Raw genomic sequence first — 20815 nt, 5'->3', positions numbered from 1 at the left:
GCAAAAACAATGAGGAGTCCTTGTGGCACCTTAGAGACTAACACATTTATTTGGGCATAAGCTTTCATGGGCTAAGATCCATTCATCAGAGGCATGAAGTGGAAAATACAGTAGGCAGATATAAATACACAGCACATGAAAAGATGGGAGTTGTATTTATATCTGCCTACTGTATTTTCCACTTCACGTATCTGATGAAGTGAGTTTTAGCCCACGAAAGCTTATGCCCAAATAAATATGTTAGTTTCTAAGGTGCCACAAGGACTCCTCGTTATTTTTGTTTCAGTTTTCACCAAAAAGATTAGTAGCAATTGGATTAGTAGTGAATGCCAGTGAAAATGAGATAGGATATGAGGATAAAATAATGAAAAAACAAGTTAAAAATTATTTAGACAAGTTAGCTGTCTTCAGGGCCTAATGAAATACACCCCAGAATACATAAGGAGCTGACTGAGGAGATATCTGAGCCATTAGCGATTATCTTTGAAAAGTCACGAAAGATGGGAGAGATTCCAGAGGACTGGAAAAGGGAAGATTTCTGATTTAGTTGGGGATTGGTCCCATTTTGAGCAGGGGGATGAACTAGATGACCTCCCGAGGCCCCTTCCAACACTGATATTCATGATTCTATAATTCTAAGATAATAAGGTTTAGGCTAAGTAACAATCAGCATGGATTTGTCAAGGACAAATGGTGTCAAACCAACCTAATAGCTTTCTTTGACAAGGTAACTAACCTTGTGGATAGGCAGGAAGTGGCAGGAATGGTATATCTTGACTTTAGTAATGTTTGATACTGTTTTGCATGACATTCTCATAAACAAACTAAGGAAATACAACCTATATGGAGCTACTTCAGATGGGTGCATAACTGGTTAGAAACCCATTGCCAGAGTACTTATCAGTGATTCACAGTCAAGCTGGAAGGGCACATCAAATGGGGTTCTGCAGTTCTGGGTCCGGTTCTGTTCAATATCTTCATCAATGATTTAGATAATGCCACAGAGAGTACACTTATAAAGTTTGCGGACAATACCAAGCTGGGAGGAGTTGCAAGCAATGTTCCCTCTAATTTTTTACATCCATGTGCGGAATGAATTTTGTTATGTGTACCAATATGAAGGTGATTTGTGGCAGGGGTGGGGCCAAAGGGTTTGGAGTTTGGGAAGAGGCTCAAGGCTGGGGCAGAGGGTTGGGGTGCGGAGGATGAGGGCTCTGGGGAGTGGGGATGGGGGTGGAAGGCTCTGAGGTGGGGCCAGAGATGAGGGGTTTGGGGAGCAGGTTGCCCAGGGCTGCAGTGGGGAGAGAGGTATTGCTCCAGTACAGGCCCTTCTGGCTGTGTGCCTGTGCGGCCCTTGATAACCTGCTGTGTAGCCAGCAGCTTAGAGGGAATTTAGGTTGCAAGTGCTTTGGAGGATATGATTAAAATTCAAAATGATCTGGACAAACTGGAAAAACAGTCTGAAGTAAATAGGATGCAATTCAATAAGGACAAATGCAGAGTACTCTACTTAGGAAGGAACAATCACAAATACAATGCACAAATGCACAATGCACAAATACAAAATAGGAAATGAGTGCCTAGGAAGGAGTACTGCAGAAAAGGATTTGGGAGACACAGTGGATCACAAGTTAAATATGAGTCAACAGTGTAACACTACTGTTGGAAAAAAAAAAAAAAGGTAATTTGTCCGCTCATTAAGCCTCCACTGGAGTATTGTGTCCAGTTCTGGCCGCCACATTTCAGGAAAGATGGGGACAAATTGGAGAAAGTACAGAGGAAAGCAACAAAAATGATTAAAGGTCTGGAAAACATGACCTATGAGGGAAGACTGAAAAAACTATGTTTGTTTAGGAGAAGAGAAGACTGAGAGGGGACATGATAACGGTTTTCAAGGACATAAAGAGGTTTTTACAAGTAGGAGGGAGAAAAATTGTTCTCCTTAACCTCTCAGGCTAGGGCTTAAATTGCAGCAAGGGTGGTTTAGCTTGGACATTAGGAAAAACATCCTACCTGTCAGGGTAGTTAAGCACTGGAATAAACTGCCTAGGTAGGTTGTGGAATCTCTATCATTAGAGATTTTTAAGAGCAGACAGGGCAAACACCTGTCTGGGATGGTCTAGGTAATAGTCCTGTTATGAGTGCAGGGGACTGGACTAGACCTCTTAAGGTCCCTTCCAGTCCTATGATTCTATGAATTGGTCTGAAATCAACAAGATGAAATTCAGTAGAGATAAGTGCAATGTACTACCCTTAGGAAGGAAAAATTAAATGCACAACTACAAAATCAGGAATAACTAGCTAGCGGTAGTATTGCTTAAAAGGATCTGTGAATTATAGATGGTCACAAATCAAACAATGTGATGCAGTTGTGAAAAAGACTTCATATCATTCCTGGGTGTAGTAACAGGAATGTTGTACGTAAGACATAGGAACTAACTGCCCTGTGCTACGCAGCACAGGTAAGGGCTCACCTAAAGTACTGTGTTCATTTCTGGATGCCACACTTTAGGAAAGATGTGGACAAACTGGAGAGTCCAGAAGATAGCAGCAGAAATGACAAAAGGTTTAGATAACCTACCTATGATGAAAGTTTAAACAAACTGGGCATATTTAGTCCTAAGAAAAGAAGTCAGAGGGGGCATGTGATAACAGTCTTCAAATATGTTAAGAACTGTTTTACAGAGAGCAGTCATCAATTGTTCTCCATGTCCACTCAAGGTATGGACAAGTAGTAATGGGTTTAATTTGCAGCAAGGCAAATTGAGGTTAGACATTAGGAAAAGCTTTCTAACTATAAGGATAATTAAGTTCTGGAATAGGCTTCCAAGGAAGGTTGTGGAATCCCTGTCATTGGAGGTTTTTAAGAATAGGCCGGACAAACACCTGTCAGGGATGGTCTAGATAATACTTAGTCCTGCCGTGAGTGCAGGGGACTGGACCCGATGATGTGTTGAGATCCCTTCCAGACCTACATTTCTATGATTCTATTATCACCCTGTGATGTAAGGAAGCACTAGTATCCCTACTTTACAGATGGGAGATGAGGCAGAGAGAGACTAAATACGTATGGTCACACAGGAGGTCTGTGGCAGAGCTAGGAACTGAACCCCAGTCTCCCAAGTTCCAGGACAGCATTGTAAACACTGGACAATCCTTCTACTGAGGAGGCCAGCATCACCCCTTGACAGATGGTAAAAGTAGCTCAATTCAAGGTCTTGAGAAATGTACCTCTAAGATGAAAGGCATTTTTGACCAGGGTGGAAGACATCAAAGCTAATGATGGGTCATTTCACCTGAAAAACAACATACGAACCCATGAAAAGATCTCTCATCTTATGCAGTATCTGTGGTTCTTTGACAGCTGTGTTCCTATGGGTGCTCCACTTCAGGTGTGCATGCGCTTCACGAGCCCTTAATTGGAGATTTTATGTTAGCAGCATCCATTCAGCCCATGCATGTGCACTATACAATCTCATGTCACATACTGATGGGTATATAGGGCCATGTGCGCAAACCATCTTAAGTTTCTTCTCTGAAAATATGGCAGTGAAAAGGAACTGGAGACATGGACAGTCCACCCTACCCTTTATCACCTTGGAAAAACCACAAGATAATATAAGAGTGCATGTGTGTACTGCTGAGCAACATTAGTTTGAAAAGATCCGGCTCTGGGCACATGGTGCACGTGCATAATCCTCAGTGGAATACAATAGGGACCATCACTTGAAGAAGAACCACAGTTACTGAACTGGGTGACTAGCCTCTTCTTCTTCCTTGAATAGTGTCCCTATGGGTGCGCCACTTCAAGTGACTCCCAAGCAGTTTCTCCACTGCAGAATGTCCAGGAACTTTTGAGAGTCTTTAACCTCCTCAAGAGGTATCTGAAGCTTGTCAGCCACCCTCTTCACGCAGTCCAGGAATGGGCAAAAATTGTTGGCCACTGATGGCCATGACTGCCTTGTCTGGAGATGAGGATGAAATAAGAGTTTGAGGGGTGGCCTCCTTAACCACCCTAGACTCCTATTCTTCAAGGCATCCTTGTGTTGGGGGTTAGGTAGAGGAGACTGTGTCACATTTGCCTCTCAGTGCAGTGGAGCTGGAGGTCCTGCAAATTGTTGCCAATATGCTGCCCAAAGATCCCAGTATAGCAACTGGGGGGGCCAATATGGAAGAGAGGGTGGCAATCAGGGCTGATCCCATCATCCCTGTCATGGATGAGGATCCTTGCTGAAGTATGGCTTCCTGTATGAATGTGGAGGGGAATCCTGCATTGGTAAAGGGGAGATTGATCAAATGTTTCCTTCATCCTCCTCAATGTCCTCCAATGGGGAGGCCCTAGTAGAAAAAGGCTGAGAAGTTTGAGATACCAGGAAGCAATGGTAATCCAGATACTGGAGTCTCAATACCGAGAGTCATCTGGTACCCGTAAGCAGTGCTCAGGACTTCTGAAAGTCAAATCAAGTGTATTTACTTGTTTACGGTTTATTTTGACAAAACTCTTTATAATCAAACACTATCAAAAATCCTGAACCACTGAAACTAGTATCTCAAAACATTTTTATCAAACTAAATGTGCAGTGAAAATTGCTTATATACCACTGATTTAAATCCCCCCCCCCATCTTTAAATACACTTTTTTCATGCTAGAGTGCATTCTGAAGAGGGACAGCAATGAATGATTACACCAGAGACAGAATATTATTAGTCTGTATGGATCCACATGGCATGTACTGGGTTTCAGCAACTATAGCTGTATTACTTGAGGCAACTTGCTGTTTAAGACACAAAGTGATAAACTAAGACTGAGCCAGATAACATCTCAAGGCCAGTTTTTGCACTATAAAATGATATAGCACAAGTATAGCCTCAGTAAGAGAGGTTACAGATCAGGGAGATGCAATGGCATGAACTGACACCCTGACAGCTGCATAAGACAATGATGAATGAAGAACCAGGATAATAACATCATGAGTAATATTCTGATCACGGTGCTTAACTCGAACTTACAAGTAACCCTGGCGCTGCTGCTGCCTGAAGCAATAAAGCACAGAAAGTACAAGGTTCCTCTCTGAGGCCACACATCAGCTACCAGACATATATCAAGTAAGTTTTCTGATATCTAGCCCTGATCGAGCTCTGCCCAAGAAGTCTATTGATTCAAAAGCAGATGTACAACGAGGAAGACTTCCTGGGAAGTACGTGGACAAATCTCTTTGATATTGGCCTAGACCATTGTTTTATAAATTGGTCAATGGCTTCATGATCAAACTTTACCAAAGGAACCAAAAACAGGTACTAATTAAGACCCTTTAATCTACTAGAATGAAAATAAACAAACATGGCCAAGTTTGAAGGTGGTAGCCAAAATCCATAATATAATTTGGGTTGGATAGTAGTATTGCTCTATGGCAGGGGTCAGCAACCTTTCAGAAGTGGTGTGCCGAGTCTTCATTTATTCACCCTAATTTAAGGTTTTGCGTGCCAATAATACATTTTAACGTTTTTAGAAGGTCTCTTTCTATAAGTCTATAATATATAACTAAACTATTGTTGTATATAAAGTAAATAAGGTTTTAAAAATGTTTAAGAAGCTTCATTTAAAATTAAATTAAAATGCAAACCCCCCCCAGACCAGTGGCCAGGACCCGGGCGGTGAGAGTGCCACTGAAAATCAGCTCACATGCTGCCTTTGACATGCGTGCCATAGGTTGCCTACCCCTGCTCTATAATAGAGACCAGTGGACAGGATATAACTTTTAAAAATGCTCTTTCAAAGAAAAAGAACAGTTGTTAAATTGTCTTTTGGGGCTGTTCAATCTTCGTGTTATTGTCAGGACTAAACACAAAATGAAAGAAATAGAACAGAGAAGAAAGAAGTCTAGCAAAACTGATAAAACTACAACAGATATTAGACAAAACAGCAGCAAGCAATAACAAGCACTGATCAAAGCAGAACCCCTATCTCAACTGAAAACTCTGCAAGGAGCTCATTAATACTTTATAACATCAATCCTAAACTTCAAAATAAATGAATCTCAGAGAAGAGGAATAAAAAGCACTGCATGCTGAAGTGAGTCACTGAGAAATCTGTTATTCAGTTATAAGTAGCTAAATGAAGAGAGGCTTGAATTACACCATAGCTGATGAAAACCTGAAGAATCAAAAATGACCTAGAAGAATTAACACTAGTAATGCCATAAATGAAAATTCAAAACATGAATATGAAAATCACCCTCTCCCTACGCTCTCTGGCAAACATTATTAAACAGGGCAACTAGAACTGAAATAGTGTTGCATTTTTGTTGTCCTGAGCTAATAACTAGTTTTTTTTAAATACTGACTGGCTAGCAAAAATCAGTTGGACATGGAGTTTACAGAAGTTTGTAGCTAAAGTTATAAAAGCCTCAAGTGTAACACTGGAGCACATTCAGGACAAAGAGCCCTACGCTTGAGACATTTAAACTTATTATCAAACATAGGGCAGATTCTGAAGGATATTTTTGGATAGTCTGAAAAACACTCAGAGTGATATCATAACTAGTTAGTTAACAGTTTAAAGACTGAACAACTGGAAGGGATATAATACAAGTTTATTAAATGAAATGACCCAACCTCAGCTATCTGGATTATTCTGGGCAATCCAGAAGTGAGTGATTATTTATATATTAAATAAACAACAACTAGACAGTGAATAAACCACTTGTTGAGTACTGATGCCTTGAGGAATTTTGGCTATTTTGCAAAAATATTGAGCTTTGAAAACAATTCTGTTTATATATTGTAATAATAAATAACACATATGGAGTTTCATATCTTTACATATTAGTAAATAATTATTAATTCTAATCCATGGAGATATCTTCCTGCCAGTATAATTAAGGACATTTGTGAGAGTATAGGTCTTGGGTCATTTCCAGAACAACTGTCTGTGATGTCAAAAAGAGGATTATATTTTAGGTTCATTTGGAATTGTCAGACAAAAAATATCTCTTTTTCAAGAACAAGTGTATCATACTGAAGGCCAGAGTAAGAGAAATGTAGAGAAATATGACATATCAAACTGGTGTTGGTAGACAACATTTTTTAAAGTTTTCCATAAAGCACAGCTACTCTTCAGGATAGTTTCTCTTTTCACATTATCCTATGATCATTATATTTTTATAGTAGTCACGTGCCCACTGCTATTTACTATATTAAAAAAGTTATTTTCTTGGCTTGCAGATGCACCACCTTGAACTATAAACATATCACAATTCATACGCTAAGAAGGGTTGGACTTAGACAGTATCTGGAGTTCTACCAAGTAATGGGGGCTGCAATAAGTTGTGTTGGTGATTCAGCAGGAGGAAACTCTTTCCTCTGAAACAGTGGTTCTCAACCTATTTACCATTGTGGGCCGCATATGCAGCTCTCTCTGGGTTATTTGGGCCGCGTCCATACAATATATATACTACTTGTACGGTCCTGAAGATGTCACTTGGGCCACAGATTTGTGCTAATTGGGCTGCAAGTGTTCCATGGGCTGCAGGTTGAGAACCACTGATCAAGGTTCCTGCATGTTGTTTGATCAACCTTGTACTGCAGGAGATGCCATCTTCTGTTATTAAAACACTCTTGGCACTTTTCACAAAGGTAGATGTATTAGCTCTGGTTTCCTGGCAAGAGTCAATGTGGGCAATTACATTCTGCCAGTCTAAACTCCAGTTTCAGTTTCATATAGTTGTTTTTACTTCCTGTCCTAAAGTCTTGTGTACGGTTGATAGGTATGAAAACCTGATTTGAACACTCCATTGCAGAGGTGGCTGCATTTCAGTGTTAGGTGAAGTAATTTCAGTATATTTAAAGAGCAAGATTTGCAAAGGTGACTGTTGATTCTGGGTGCCCAGCTTGAGACACCTTCAAGAAACCTGATTGTAGGGTGACCAGAGAGCAAATGTGAAAAATCGGGACAGGAGGTATGTGTGTGTGAGGGGGTAATAGGAGCCTATATAAGAAAAAGACCCCAAAATCGGGACTGTCCCTATAAAATCAGGACATCTGGTCACCCTACCTGATTGTCAGGAAGTGCTGTGCACCCATCCTCTAAGAAACAGGCATCTTGAAGGTGTTTCAAATTAGGTACACAAAAAAATTGAGTCTCCCAGTATCACTAGACAAGTTTGAAAACCTTCATCAAAGCGCTCTGGGAATACTTTGGAATGTGAAAGCAGTGAACAAATATAAAGCACTAAGGAAGTGTATATTCATCATAATGTGGAGGTCCCAATTTTATTTCCTATCAGGTGAATAACTGCTCATAACAAGTGGCTTGTACATTTTGTGAGAGACTCTCTCAACCAATCACTCACTAAAAGAAAGAGCAACAGGAAAGTTATGTAGATGGTTCACATATAGAAGAACTCAGCATATAAATCTTAAATACTCTAGAAACTTGATATTTGTAGTAACTGAGCTACATGAATTTTTTGTAATATCAAATGATAGCAGACAAAAAGCTTAACAGGGCAGCAAAGCTGCTTGCATGCTTTAGTAATATAATTTTCACTGGAGAGCTATGATAAATTGTGAAATCTTAGAAAAAGCTCAAACAATTGATCCGTACATACAAGCTTCTTCTATTGTTTGAGAAATTCAAACTTTTCTTCTTAAATACAAATTTCTCATTAAATCAAATACAGTCTTTGGGAAGATTTACTTTTCCTTCATCTCCCTTCAACTAGCACTGGGAAAGTTAAGATATACCGGTTTCTGGTATATCAGATATATTATATATTTTTAGAAAGCAATCAGGTTATTTGCATTTATTATTTCTTTGTTCATAAAATTAATAAATGTATCTGTTTGCTTTTAACAACAAATGGAAATTTTAAGATGTCTTAGTTGGTAGTAGGATGCTATACTTTCATTCCTAATATCATGCTCTTTTATGAGTGCCCAGATTAATGTCATTTAGCATCACCCCAATTTTTCAGTGAGTCAGATTGAACATACAATATATAGCATTTTAGATACATATGAATGAAACAGCATTTTGCGATAATTTAAAGGACACAATGGATCACAGAGCTAGATCCTTTATTGTAGAGATGGACTTTGGTCAATTTTAACTGTAATTATAACACGCTGCGCAGCATTAAGCTATAAACTAACAGTGCTTGTAACCACCAGAATGTTCCTTGAGATCAGTGCTAGAAAAAGGCTTGTGAACAGTCCAGCACTGGTAGCAATGGACAACATGACTCAACAGAATATTCTTGAGCACTTTCTACAGACTAGTTTTAAATGTCTTTTGTGATGGTGCTTCTACTGCTTCCCTCAAGAGGTCATTCTACAGTCTAATAATTTCACTGGTTCACTAAGACAGCATACCTAATAAAACTAGACAAGAAAATAGGTACCTGTACAGTCCCACATCAATCCATTCTAAAAAGGAGAAATGGCAGCAAAATGAGCAAGAAAAAATCAATACCAAAGGAGGAAGAAGTGGTTAGGGAACAGAGAGAAAGAGAGAAGGACAAGCCTGTTTCCCAGACTTCATTCTTTTCAAATAGGGGCAGTTTAACATTTAATATGAAGCACAATTAATGACTAGGTATTAGAATTATTTTAGAAAAGAAGAGCATAGAAGAAGATATATATCCATCTTGTCTTACATGAGTGAATAAAACTTCATTCTTGATCTCTTCAAGACTTTCGTTCGGGGTCCAGGCTTCAGCAAAACTCAAGAAATCCCACTTCTCCTTATCACCTTCTTCAGCCTGCAATTTCTCCTTCTTACCATTCAATGTGCTGCCTGTAACTTTGGCCTGCAGACAGAGGGATTTAATCATTTGACACTTCAGAGTAAATTTAGTTACCCAAGTTTACTAAGTGTTACTTCCCTTTCTAACATAACTCAGCAACTGTAAAAATGCAGAACACAATTTAGTAATTCAAAGTAAAAAATGTTTTAAACAACTGACTGAAGATCTATAAGGCTACCATCTGATACTCCTTCAAATCCTCTATCAAGATGGCCAAGATGATGCCAAGATGAAATCTATTGCTATATGATGACTTAGCAGTGGGACAGTTGGAGGAAGTCAATATTTGTCGATTAACGTTACTACAAAACTTAAAAACATATGTCCCTTTCACAAAGACTTTATATGCTTGCGATGCCTCTCGGGATAGCTAGGGTTGAGAGGCACCTTGCTAATACCTACCCTTAGTGTGAGGAAGCCTGCAACGGGGTCAGCTCTCTGACTCTCCCAGCCACAGGAAACATCTAGTGCTTTTTACAATCTGCCTTACCCATTCCAAAGGCCACAGGGCACTGGGCAATAGAATAAAAACAAATACAAGATAATAAAGAAGAGATAGGAGCAAATTCTATACTCTAGCAATGATTGAAGTAAAAGCACTGTTAACTGCTGACTTCAGATGCTGTGGTGGAATCCTTAAGTGGCAGGTGTTGTCTGAAAATTGAGACCCGTCTGTACAATGTCAAGGAGCAGGTCTTGAATGTAGCCAAGGCAATATTAATGTTGGGATTTTCAAAGAAGCCTAAGGGAATTAGGCATACAATTCTCATTGAATTGTAATGAGATTCAGATACCTGGCTTCCTTAGACTCCTTTGTAAATCCCAACGTAAAACTTTAAAAGCCACATGTCTTTCTAGGTATGACATATTGGAAAGCAATTGTAGACATATGAACAACACATACTAATTACCAAAACAACACATGGATCAGTCATATCAAAAGCTACTGAAAGGTCTAGCATGATCAAAATAATCAGCTGATTCTGATCTAAAGCTAGCAGAAAATCAATCATGAATCTGAGATGAGCAGCCTCTGCTTCAAAAGAAGGCCAAACACAGAGTGGAACTAATCAAGGATGCTGGGTATCCAAATATGCCTGGAATTGAACAGCCATCACCTTCTCAGTCACTCTTTCAAAAAAGAGTGAGCAGTTACTGAGAAGAATATCAGCAACAAGAGATGGTTTCTTGGGTTGGTGTTGGGGAAATTAACCTGTGGGTTTAAGAATGTTCAGCAGCCTTTCTGACAAAAAAAAAAAAAAAAAAAAAAAAAAAATGCACATCAGCTCGTACATGTCCATACGTCATACCAGAACTTCTCTGAAGTTATCATCTTGTACTCTAGAGTCTCAGCTGGTTGTTGTTTTTTAAGTAAATCTCTAATTGTTATGGTTGCAAAGAAAAACATAGATATGTGGAAAGAGTAAATGAAGCTTAGATGAGCCTGTAAATAGCTTGAAACAATAGACCAAACAGGTGTGAAGTGCCCTCGTTCACCTAAGTGAGGAGTTAATTCAGATGCCCATTGACAATAATTTAAATGTCAACATTGCGAATTATTTTATTCCTCCTTTAAAATAAGAGAGTGACTGCCACAGAACTGCACAATTTACTGTGAGTTGCACCTGATTTTGATTCCACAAGTAAGTGATGTTTGAGAGATATCACCACTGATTTTCCCCAGACCCGACTCAGTCAAGAAGGAGCCAAGTCCAAGAGCCAAGCAGAGCCCATGCTCATATTTAAATCACACTAAGTGGGAACCAGTATTTGGACAATCTATTTGTGAGCAGCATCTCATTTTGGTGAGCCATATAAGCGGAGTTTATTTTGTGGGCACAGGTAGTGCTTATCAATAGTGGCACTGTAGCTAATCCATTTACCCTGAATAAAGCCTAGAAGAACACTGACATCACAAAAAAAATACAACTCAAACACAACCAATAGATAACAATAATATTCTCTTAAGGGGCTAAATTTTTCATGTAATGCATTAGAATTTTGGTGTATAATCTTTCTTAATGCAAATGTCTATCTTACAGACGAAGACTACCAATGAATGCAGTCCTAGCCATTTTAGTATTTTCCTTTAAGTAAGTCAGGTTTAGAGAGCAGTGGTTACTTGCAGCATCCTTCCTACATCTCTTCTTTCCAGTCCTTTGGTACCTGTCATAGGTAAGGAATTTTTAAGCTATCACAACTAGCTGTTAACTCTCTTTCCAAATTTTGATGTGAATATTTCTAAAATTATCATCTTTCCAAATTTCAATTTCTGTAGTTTTCTAATAGAAGTTTCAGCTAATATTTTCCAGGATGAAGAACAGTTGTCTCAAAAACAAATTTCATCCAAGCCATCCCATTTCACAATTGATGGTGGAAAGACAGAAATAAATGTTTTGTGATGTTTATCTTGTCTACTACTACATCAGCCTGCTGAATCTTACTGAAACCTTCAGTGATCTTTTCTTCCCCATTTGCATCTTAAAAAACAAAACAGGTTTATATTTGCCTCTTAGGAAAAGACAGCAGAAATGAGGAAAGTTAATTTTGAATAAGAATTGTCATTCCGGTCCGCTGCAATTGTACATATATTAGTTGGTTTAATATTCTGAGATTAGGACAATGCCCCTCTACAGAATCCTCAACAACAAACATCCTTGAATACTGTGGATTCCAGACACACAAACACTTTGTTGATTACTTAGTTTTATTTCAATATATACCTTGCGATTCAACATTGCCCACATAAGAGGATCCAAAGTTCCTTTTGCAATAAGGTAGTGGATATTTACAGAACTACACTGTCCAATTCGATGTGCTCGGTCTTCTGCTTGCTTCATGTGTCCAGGGTCCCAGTATAATTCAGCAAACACGATGTGAGTTGCAGCAGTAAAAGTTAAACCCTAAACAAAATTAGTAAAAGCAGTGTTGATTCACTGATTACTCAAATGCTAGACAGAGAAGATGTGACTCTTCGAACACACAAGTACATTTCAGTGAATGACTGAACATCAGAAGGGAACTACTACAAATAATCAGAGGGATAGTCGTGTTAGTCTGGATCTGTAAAAGCAGTAAAGAGTCCTTTGGCACCTTAAAGACTAACAGACGTATTGGAGCATAAGCTTTCGTGGGTGAATACCCACATTCAACAAAGTGGGTACTCACCCATGAAAGCTCATGCTCCAATACGTCTGTTAGTTTTTAAGGTGCCACAGGACTCTTTGCTGCTTTTACTACAAACAATGTAAACTATTTTTACAATGGCAATAAGATACTGAAGAGACAAGGTGGATGAGGTAATATCTTTTATTGGACCAACTTCTGTTGCTGAGAGAGAGAGAAGCTTTTGAGCTTACACAGAGCTCTTCTTCAGATACTGGGTGACCTGGACAGCAGATGGTTCATAGATATATGTTGGGTTTTTTTCTAAGGTGAGTCAAGGCATTTTACTTCTTGTTGCAAGCAAAACAGGATTGTTAATTTTATGACTGCTCCATTGAACAGTTATACTTCAAATTGCATTGTCCAATATCTACTTTTTTTTTTTTTTAACCTTACCTGACCAGCAGCCTGAATGCTCAGGATGGCCACACGAGTATCAGGATCCTTCTGAAACTGATGGACAAGATGGATTCTTTCTACTGAAGGAACACTTCCATCTATCCGAATGTAACGTGCCTACAACATACCAGGATAATGGCAAATTTACATAATGATTCCCATAATTGACATAAAAGGAATTTTTTTTTGGGACACTATTAAAAAACTGGGAAACAGAATAGCTTTGTTCTACTCCTAACTGAAGACCATAGGCAAATCACTTAATACTTCTGTGTTTCAGTCTTTTCTATTTGTAAAAGATGGCTAATCATCTTACCTACAACATGGGAGTTCAACGAGGTTTAATTCATTTATTAATGTTTGTAAAGCAACGTGGAATCTTAAAATGGAAAGTGTTACAGAAGAAAAGTACATTATTTCACTGTGAGGATTATTTATTAATATTCTCTTTAATTCCAATCACCATTTTGTGAGCTATTACAGTACACTATTTTAGCAATGACCTAAAGGACTTACTCTACAATAGTATAATGGTAAGGGATCTGGCATTTACTGTTCCAGATACAAGTGTTTACATTATTTCCCAAAACTATTCTACAACCGAGATTTTTTCAATATTGACTGTGGCCCTGATCCCACAAACACTCACATGAATAACTGAACTGAACGAGCTATGCAAGTGCCTCAGTGTTTGCAGGATTGGGGCCTAATAATATAATCTTTGGAAGGGGTCATTTTTAAACTCTGAAGAGCATTTAAAATTACCTTGTTTTCTATGGCTGCCTCTGTACAAGCTTGGAGCATGCTTAAGTGGTGAGCAAAAACCAGAAACTTAAGTTTGTCATTCTCAAGCATCATTTTGATATAGTCCTTTACCGCTCCTGCCTAGAATACAAGAAATGGTGCAATTTTATTAGTTCTACAGACTATACAAAAAAATTCAAGTAGTGATGTTTCTGCTTTAATAGCTTTTGTGATGTAGACTTTATTAGGAGGACAGAAAATTAACTATTTTTTAAATCGTATGAGTCATGTTCTAACAGAGAAAAGCGTTTCCAGATACTGTCTACATGGTTTGATAGTTTCTTGGTACTTGTTAAGGATTAAAATGCAATTTTTAAACTCCCTTTAGCTAAAACAACGACAATTCAGATTGATTATTTAATATGCTGACAATCTAATGAATATAAATTGATTTCTGTCCTAGAGATATTTAAAGGGACACCAACAAAAACAATGCATTAAAAAAATCTGCACCTGTGTCCCTAACACCACTGATTAAAACTGAAAGAATAATCTAATTTACTTTTTCCTATTTCTACTCACGTTAGGCTTGCAAAATATTTTAAAAACTTAGCAAACTAGAGCAATTTAAAAATTATTAATATGATATTGGTTTTGATATAGTATTAGTGGAAGATTATTCCTATTAAGTATTTGATACAGAAGGCTATACTCTTTGACCTTAATATCATTAACATAAAGATTAATTTATTACCTAAATAAGTGGCTCTTCTAGTAATGAATGATACTATCAGAGAAACGTTCCAAAGTTTTGTCTATCACACTTGTGCAAAGCATTGGTTAGTTATGAATTATTTGTATTACAGTAATAAAGAGAAGACACAGCCAAGTTGGGGCTCCACTGCGCTGAGCACTATACAGGCATATATTAAGACACTTTCTCTACAAAAATTTTACAATCTTAGTTTACGACAACATGCAGATCGTAAAACAAATGGCAGGAGAGAGGGAAGGTTAAGAAGGGAATTTGGGGAAACAGTAATAGGAGCATGTTATGAACACACAAGACTAGCAGTGTATTGCAGCTGTAGTAGACAGTTTATTTTGGTTCCGAAGAAGGGATTTGAAGGAGTGTGCAGCAGTGGCTTTGCAGATTATTTGGAGGGAATGAATTTGATGCAGTTAAGATTAGGGTGTTAGTGGAGGGACTCAAAGGGCCAGGAAGATAATTTTGAGGGAGGTAAACTTGCAGTAGTAAAAACGCAAATCTCAATTCTCACTGAACTCTGCAGCCTGCAGATTCACACACTAAACCATTTCAAATTAGGCAACAATAAAGTTACCTGTGAACAGATGAAAGAGTGGCTCAGTAACTGGTGATTTGATTAGCAACAGTCATTTCCAGATTGCTGATTTGGAAATCAGCAATTTTTTTACATTTTAAGACCAAAGGAAACAGATGTGGCTTTATATAAATATGTTATAATTGGGCTTGTGTTGAGATTTCAGATGAGTCTCCCCTGACCCTACTGTGTTTAAAGAAAGTAAATGGATTTAATTTATTTAAAAAAGCAATTTTGAAAGCTTCTTTCAATTATTTGGTCCAAATGTTTTTGCTGTTCACTGCTATAAACAATATTTAATTAGGATTTTTTTCGGATTTTCAACAACAGAAATACAGATGAGTAAATATAATTTTTATAAATATTCAATGTGATGCAAAAGCATAAGTATTATAAAAGTTTTCAAATATTTTGCAACTGGATCTCAAGTTTCTCTAAAGATAAAATAAAGAGCACTCAGGTAAGCTTCAGCTATGTTGCCATAGCAAATAGACTAAGTCAGAACTTTTAATATAGTTTCTTTTGGCCTAAGTAGCATCTCTATTATGATTTACCTTTTCGAAGTATTTACAGCAGTAAATGCTACATTGTTTTTTAAGAGCTTCACATATAAAGTTAACTTACAATTATTGTAATACTTCTTTGAATTCTCTTTCCACCATTGGCAAAGGTAACTACATGCTGCTTTTGACAGTATTTTAACAAGTCTGAAGATACCATCTACTAAGAACTTTTCCCACAAAAGGAATTTGATTTTTTAACAGGGCCTACCAGTATGCAAATTAACCTAAAAAACATTTCTTTTGTGCCATGTATCTCCTGCTTTTTGATTTTTAAAAAAAAAACAGAGAGAGAGCAAGAGAAAGGAAAGTGAAATACAGTAAATAACCTTACATTGGCACAGTAGGAAAACAAATTATTTTCCCCTGGCTAATTTGTTTTGTGTCTCAGTTGAAACAGCTTAACCAGTGTCCAGTTCCTCCTCTTTATTTGCTTTGACAGGCAGGATGACTATCAACCACCATGCAGGGTTTCCCCACTATATCTCCCTCATCAAGTTAGATTTCTTTTTATCTAAAAAAAAAAAATCTGTTAATCCATTTTAGCTCATAACCAAAGAAGGTGAGTTTGGAGGCAAAATCTGCACTATTCTGAGGCCATGGCTACACTTACATTTTTGCAGCGCTGGTAGTTACAGCTGTGGTCGTACAGCTGTGTAGGGCCAGCACTGCAGTGTGTCCACACTGACAGCGACCAGCGCTGCAGTGTTGTCATCTACGTGCATAGCCGAGCATGCTTGCGCGCCGTAGTGAGTGACTGCCATTCCGTAGGGCAGCCTACCTCCTCCCTCTCCCTCTTTTCGCGCCAGCCGAGCTTGCTGGCCGTCAAGGGAATGGGCATGGCCCGCATTGAGGATAGTGCCCACCAATGCACCACCACAGGATCGGCTCGCGATGTCACCGCTATTGCCCTCTATACGAACGAACCCGTCGCCTGCCATCGCTTCCCTTTTGAGCCGTTTGGTGCCATTGTGAGTTCTGCGCGTATTTCAGTAGGAAATGGAGCCCGAGCTGCTGAGGACTTTGCTGATGAATGTGCCAGCACTCACGTCTGGCGTTGAGCTTCCTTATGCTCCAAAGTGACAGTGAGGAGAGCTCAGATGATGAATAGATTTGGCTGATGCGCCTGACACTAAATTGCTGTGGCAGTAACGGACGTGCTCAGCACCGTGGAACGCCGCCTTTGGGCTCGGGAACACAGCACTGAGTGGTCGGTCACATTGTCATGCAAGTCTGGGATGACCAGCAGTGGCTGCAGAACTTTAGGTGAGAAAAGCCACTTTCATGGACTGTGTGCTGAGCTCGCCCAACCCTGCAGCGCAAGGCCACGACGACTGAGAGCTGCCCTGTCACTGAGAACGGGTGACTATTGCAGTCTGGAAGCTGGCAACTCCAGACAGCACCGTCAGTCGCAAACCAGTTTGGAGTGGAAAGTCAACCGGTGGAATAGTGGTGATGCAAGTTTGCAGGCCATTAATCGCATCCTCGCTAAGAAGAACCGTGACTCTGGGAATGATGCAGGACATTGTTGGATGGCTTTGCACAAATGGGTTTCCCTAACCTGTGGAGGGGCAATAGATGGGACGCATTTCCTTTCTGGCACCACCCCCACTGGCATCGATGCAATTAATCATTCAAGAAGGGGTATTTTCTCTGATGTCTCCAGGCGTTTGCTGGATCACCGTGCGTTTCAACTGACATTTACACAGGATGGCCTGGAAGGCTGCATGATGCACGCATTTTCGGAATAGCTTGGGCATGTTCAGGAAGCTCTGTCAGGGCAGCGGAGTTTTGCCAGCAGACAGGAAGATCCATAGTGGGGAACTCGAAATGCCACATTGTGATCCTTGGAGACCCATGCTTACCCGTTATGCCTTGGCTCATGAAACCGTATACAGGGAGCTTGACAGGAGCAAGACCGGTTCAACTACAGCGGCTAGCCGGTGGCCAAAATGACTGTGGAGTTGCTTTTGCGCTTTTAAAGGGGAGATGGAGATCTCTACGGGAAGCTAGACGTGGGGGAAAGCAAGCATCCCAGCGATTATACCACGTGCTGTCTCCTCCATAATATTTGTGAAGGAAGGTGAAACCTTCAGTACGAATGGACCTCCGAGTTCAACGCCTGGAGGCTGAATTTGCCACAGCCCATTCGAGAGCAGGGCTACTAAGAGGCCCAGCACACTGCTACCAGGATTAGATGCCTTAAAGGCAATTTGAGCTGAGAAGCAACAGTGTATTTGGGTGCCTTCCACAGCAGTTAAGTGCAGTGGTCTGCATGATTAGCAGTGCTATTTTTCACTTGTGGTACAGTATGTTTCACTTTCTGTTAATAATAAAAACTGTTTTAAAAGACAGAAATCCTTTATTTACACCCTATACAAAACAGGCAGGGAGGTGGTGATTGAGCAGTAAAGTCAAGGCTTTAAATATGTCCTTCCTTGAGTGCTCTGCATCACTGCTGCACTTGAGGATATAGCTGACATTGGCATGTGAAGTTGAGTGCCATAGAAAAGGTAAGTCTAGTTAATCAGGCTGTGAGAGTGAACGTATGAGTGTTGAGCAGCTAGCTGGTGGTAGAACCAGAATGCTGGAGTAGGAATGTTCTGAGGAAACAGTGGGGACAATAGGTTGAGTTTTGGGATGCGGTGTGAGGAAGGCATGTAGTGCTCTGCCTGCATGTCTAGCATTGAGCATGAGGTCTGTGTGGTGTTCCATGATGCAGCAGCCGAATCTGTGCTTCTCTTGGTAGTCAATTCCTTTCTCTTGGCAGCCTTCTCCTTTATCTTGGCAGCCTGTTCCTTTTCATGCTTCCTTAACCTCAGCGCAGTCTTGCAACTTTTATATATTTTCTGATGAATACAGCTTCATAAACTGCTTTCACCATCTCTTCCTACTCTTCCTTGGTTATTTTCTTAAGATTTCGCAGTCTTCAGAAGTCTGCGCTGATAGGAGCAGTATTCAAGGTCACTTTAAAAAAACACAGAGATAAACTGTCATACAGAGCCATGCCAATTGTTTGTAAGAGTATTTGTAGCATCATTTACACATTCTGACTAGCACAGAAGAAGACCGCAGCTGCAGATAGAGATGGTGAGTTTCCCCACACAGCGCTCAAAGGGGAAGGGGTAGGCGCCACCGCGGCTCACCTGGAGAGGAGGCGTGAGTGGGTGTTGCTTCACTTTGGAAGCCATGGGGTTATCTGTGACTTGTGGAAAGCAAAGAGCAGCTACAGGGAACAACAGTAGACCCTACACCCCACATCTGCGGGGGCTGCTTCACTCTGTGAATCCATAGGGTTTCTTGTGACTTGTGGAAGCAAAAGCAGCCAGACTACAGGAAATAGCACTTAACAGTATCCCTGCATTTTCCACAGAATTTTACTCCCTGATATCTCGCTGTCCGGGTCACTGAGGAGCAGGGAGAGCTCTTCTACAGCTATGTGGATTCCGCCCTGGTCCCTATGCAGCTTCCTGTGTGCAGCAATGGTCCCCCCACCCTCACGCAACAATGGCGCGGACGTGTTTAGCCTGCTGGGACAAGACCAGGAATGGGCTCTCCCTATAAACTTGCTGAAGCGCATTGCACATGCTCTGGCTGAAACTTATTGAAGAGATTACAGAGGACAGAATTACCGCAACTGATAGATCAAATCAATGGGACTATTCCACATCTAGGCATGCTTGCAGGCAGCCATAGCCATCCCTGCTCCCAAACATATTGCATCCTTAATATAAAGCTTCTTACCGGAACAGGTTCTATCTTGCATGGTTCCCTCCAAACCAAGTCCAGCGGCTGGACTGGCTAGCTTCTTCCTGGCTGGAAAAATAGCTCCTGGCTGCATGACTCCTGGGATCTCCAACACACTCAGTAGCCTCCTCTTGGGTTCCTCTACACCCTCCCCCTCCTCTCAGGCTCTGAATCTGTCCACCGTGATCCTGATGAGGAGGGGTTACATCCAAGTATCGCATCCAGCTCTTGTAAAACGGCAGGTCGGTGGGGCAGCACACTGAGCGGCAGGTTGCCTCACGAATGCTTAATGACAGGTAGGCACTCCGATGCTCTTACCTATAACCCTGCACATCACCGCAGTCGCGTCAGTAGCCCCTGTATTGCATTGACTTTGATATCTGGCCGTAGATATCATAATTTCTACGGCTGGAGCGCAGCTGTGCCTGCACAGCTTCCTTACCCCAAACACTGATGAGATCCAGCAGCTCTGCAGTGCTCCATGCTGGGGCTTGTTTGGGGCGTGGAGGCATTGTCACTGATTGATTGATTGCACTCCACGCCTCGCTGAGAAAACAGGAAGGGGATTTTTAAAATTCCCGGGGCATTTAAAGGGCGGGTCACCTGAGCCCAGGGCAGTGGAGTGCGAAGTGATGACCAGAGAGGCTGAAAAGGTATGCCGGGATACCTCCTAATACCCTGGAGGCCAATTAGAGAGCTGGTGAGTGTCCACACCTGATGACCAGCGCTGCATCACCAGCGCTGGATTCGCCACCCGTAGCAGACCAGGAGTACAGCTAGCGCTGCAGACAGGGAGTTGCAGTGCTGGCTGAGCTTTGTAAGTGTGGACACCGAGTAAGTTGCAGCGCTGTAACCCCCTCACCAGCGCTGCAACTTGCAAGTGCAGCCAAGGCCTGATATTCACAAAAAGCACATTAGCCAGAAGGTGATTAGGTAAGTGCTTGTCTACACTACCATGTGGGGGTCGATCTAAGATATGCAACTTCAGCTACGTAAACAGCGCAGCTGAAGTCGACGTATTTAGATCTACTTACCATGGTGTCTTCACTGT

The 20815-nt window shown here is 40.5% G+C and overlaps 1 protein-coding gene across 1 annotated transcript in view; it reads right to left on the bottom strand.

Moving 5' to 3' along the window:
* The window catches only part of ZRANB3 (zinc finger RANBP2-type containing 3), a 122389-nt gene that overhangs the window by 29315 nt on the left and 72259 nt on the right, over nucleotides 1–20815 (bottom strand). Inside the window, 4 exon segments of the mRNA XM_075070251.1 lie at nucleotides 9657–9809; nucleotides 12530–12709; nucleotides 13368–13487; nucleotides 14136–14255. Of these exon segments, the coding sequence (XP_074926352.1) occupies nucleotides 9657–9809; nucleotides 12530–12709; nucleotides 13368–13487; nucleotides 14136–14255 (573 nt within the window).

This window comes from Chelonoidis abingdonii, chromosome 10, assembly GCF_003597395.2.
Source record: "Chelonoidis abingdonii isolate Lonesome George chromosome 10, CheloAbing_2.0, whole genome shotgun sequence".
In the NCBI taxonomy this organism is placed as follows: Eukaryota; Metazoa; Chordata; order Testudines; family Testudinidae; genus Chelonoidis; species Chelonoidis abingdonii.
The sequence above is the reverse complement of the archived record's forward strand: the minus strand, read 5'-3'. Positions and strand labels throughout refer to the sequence as shown.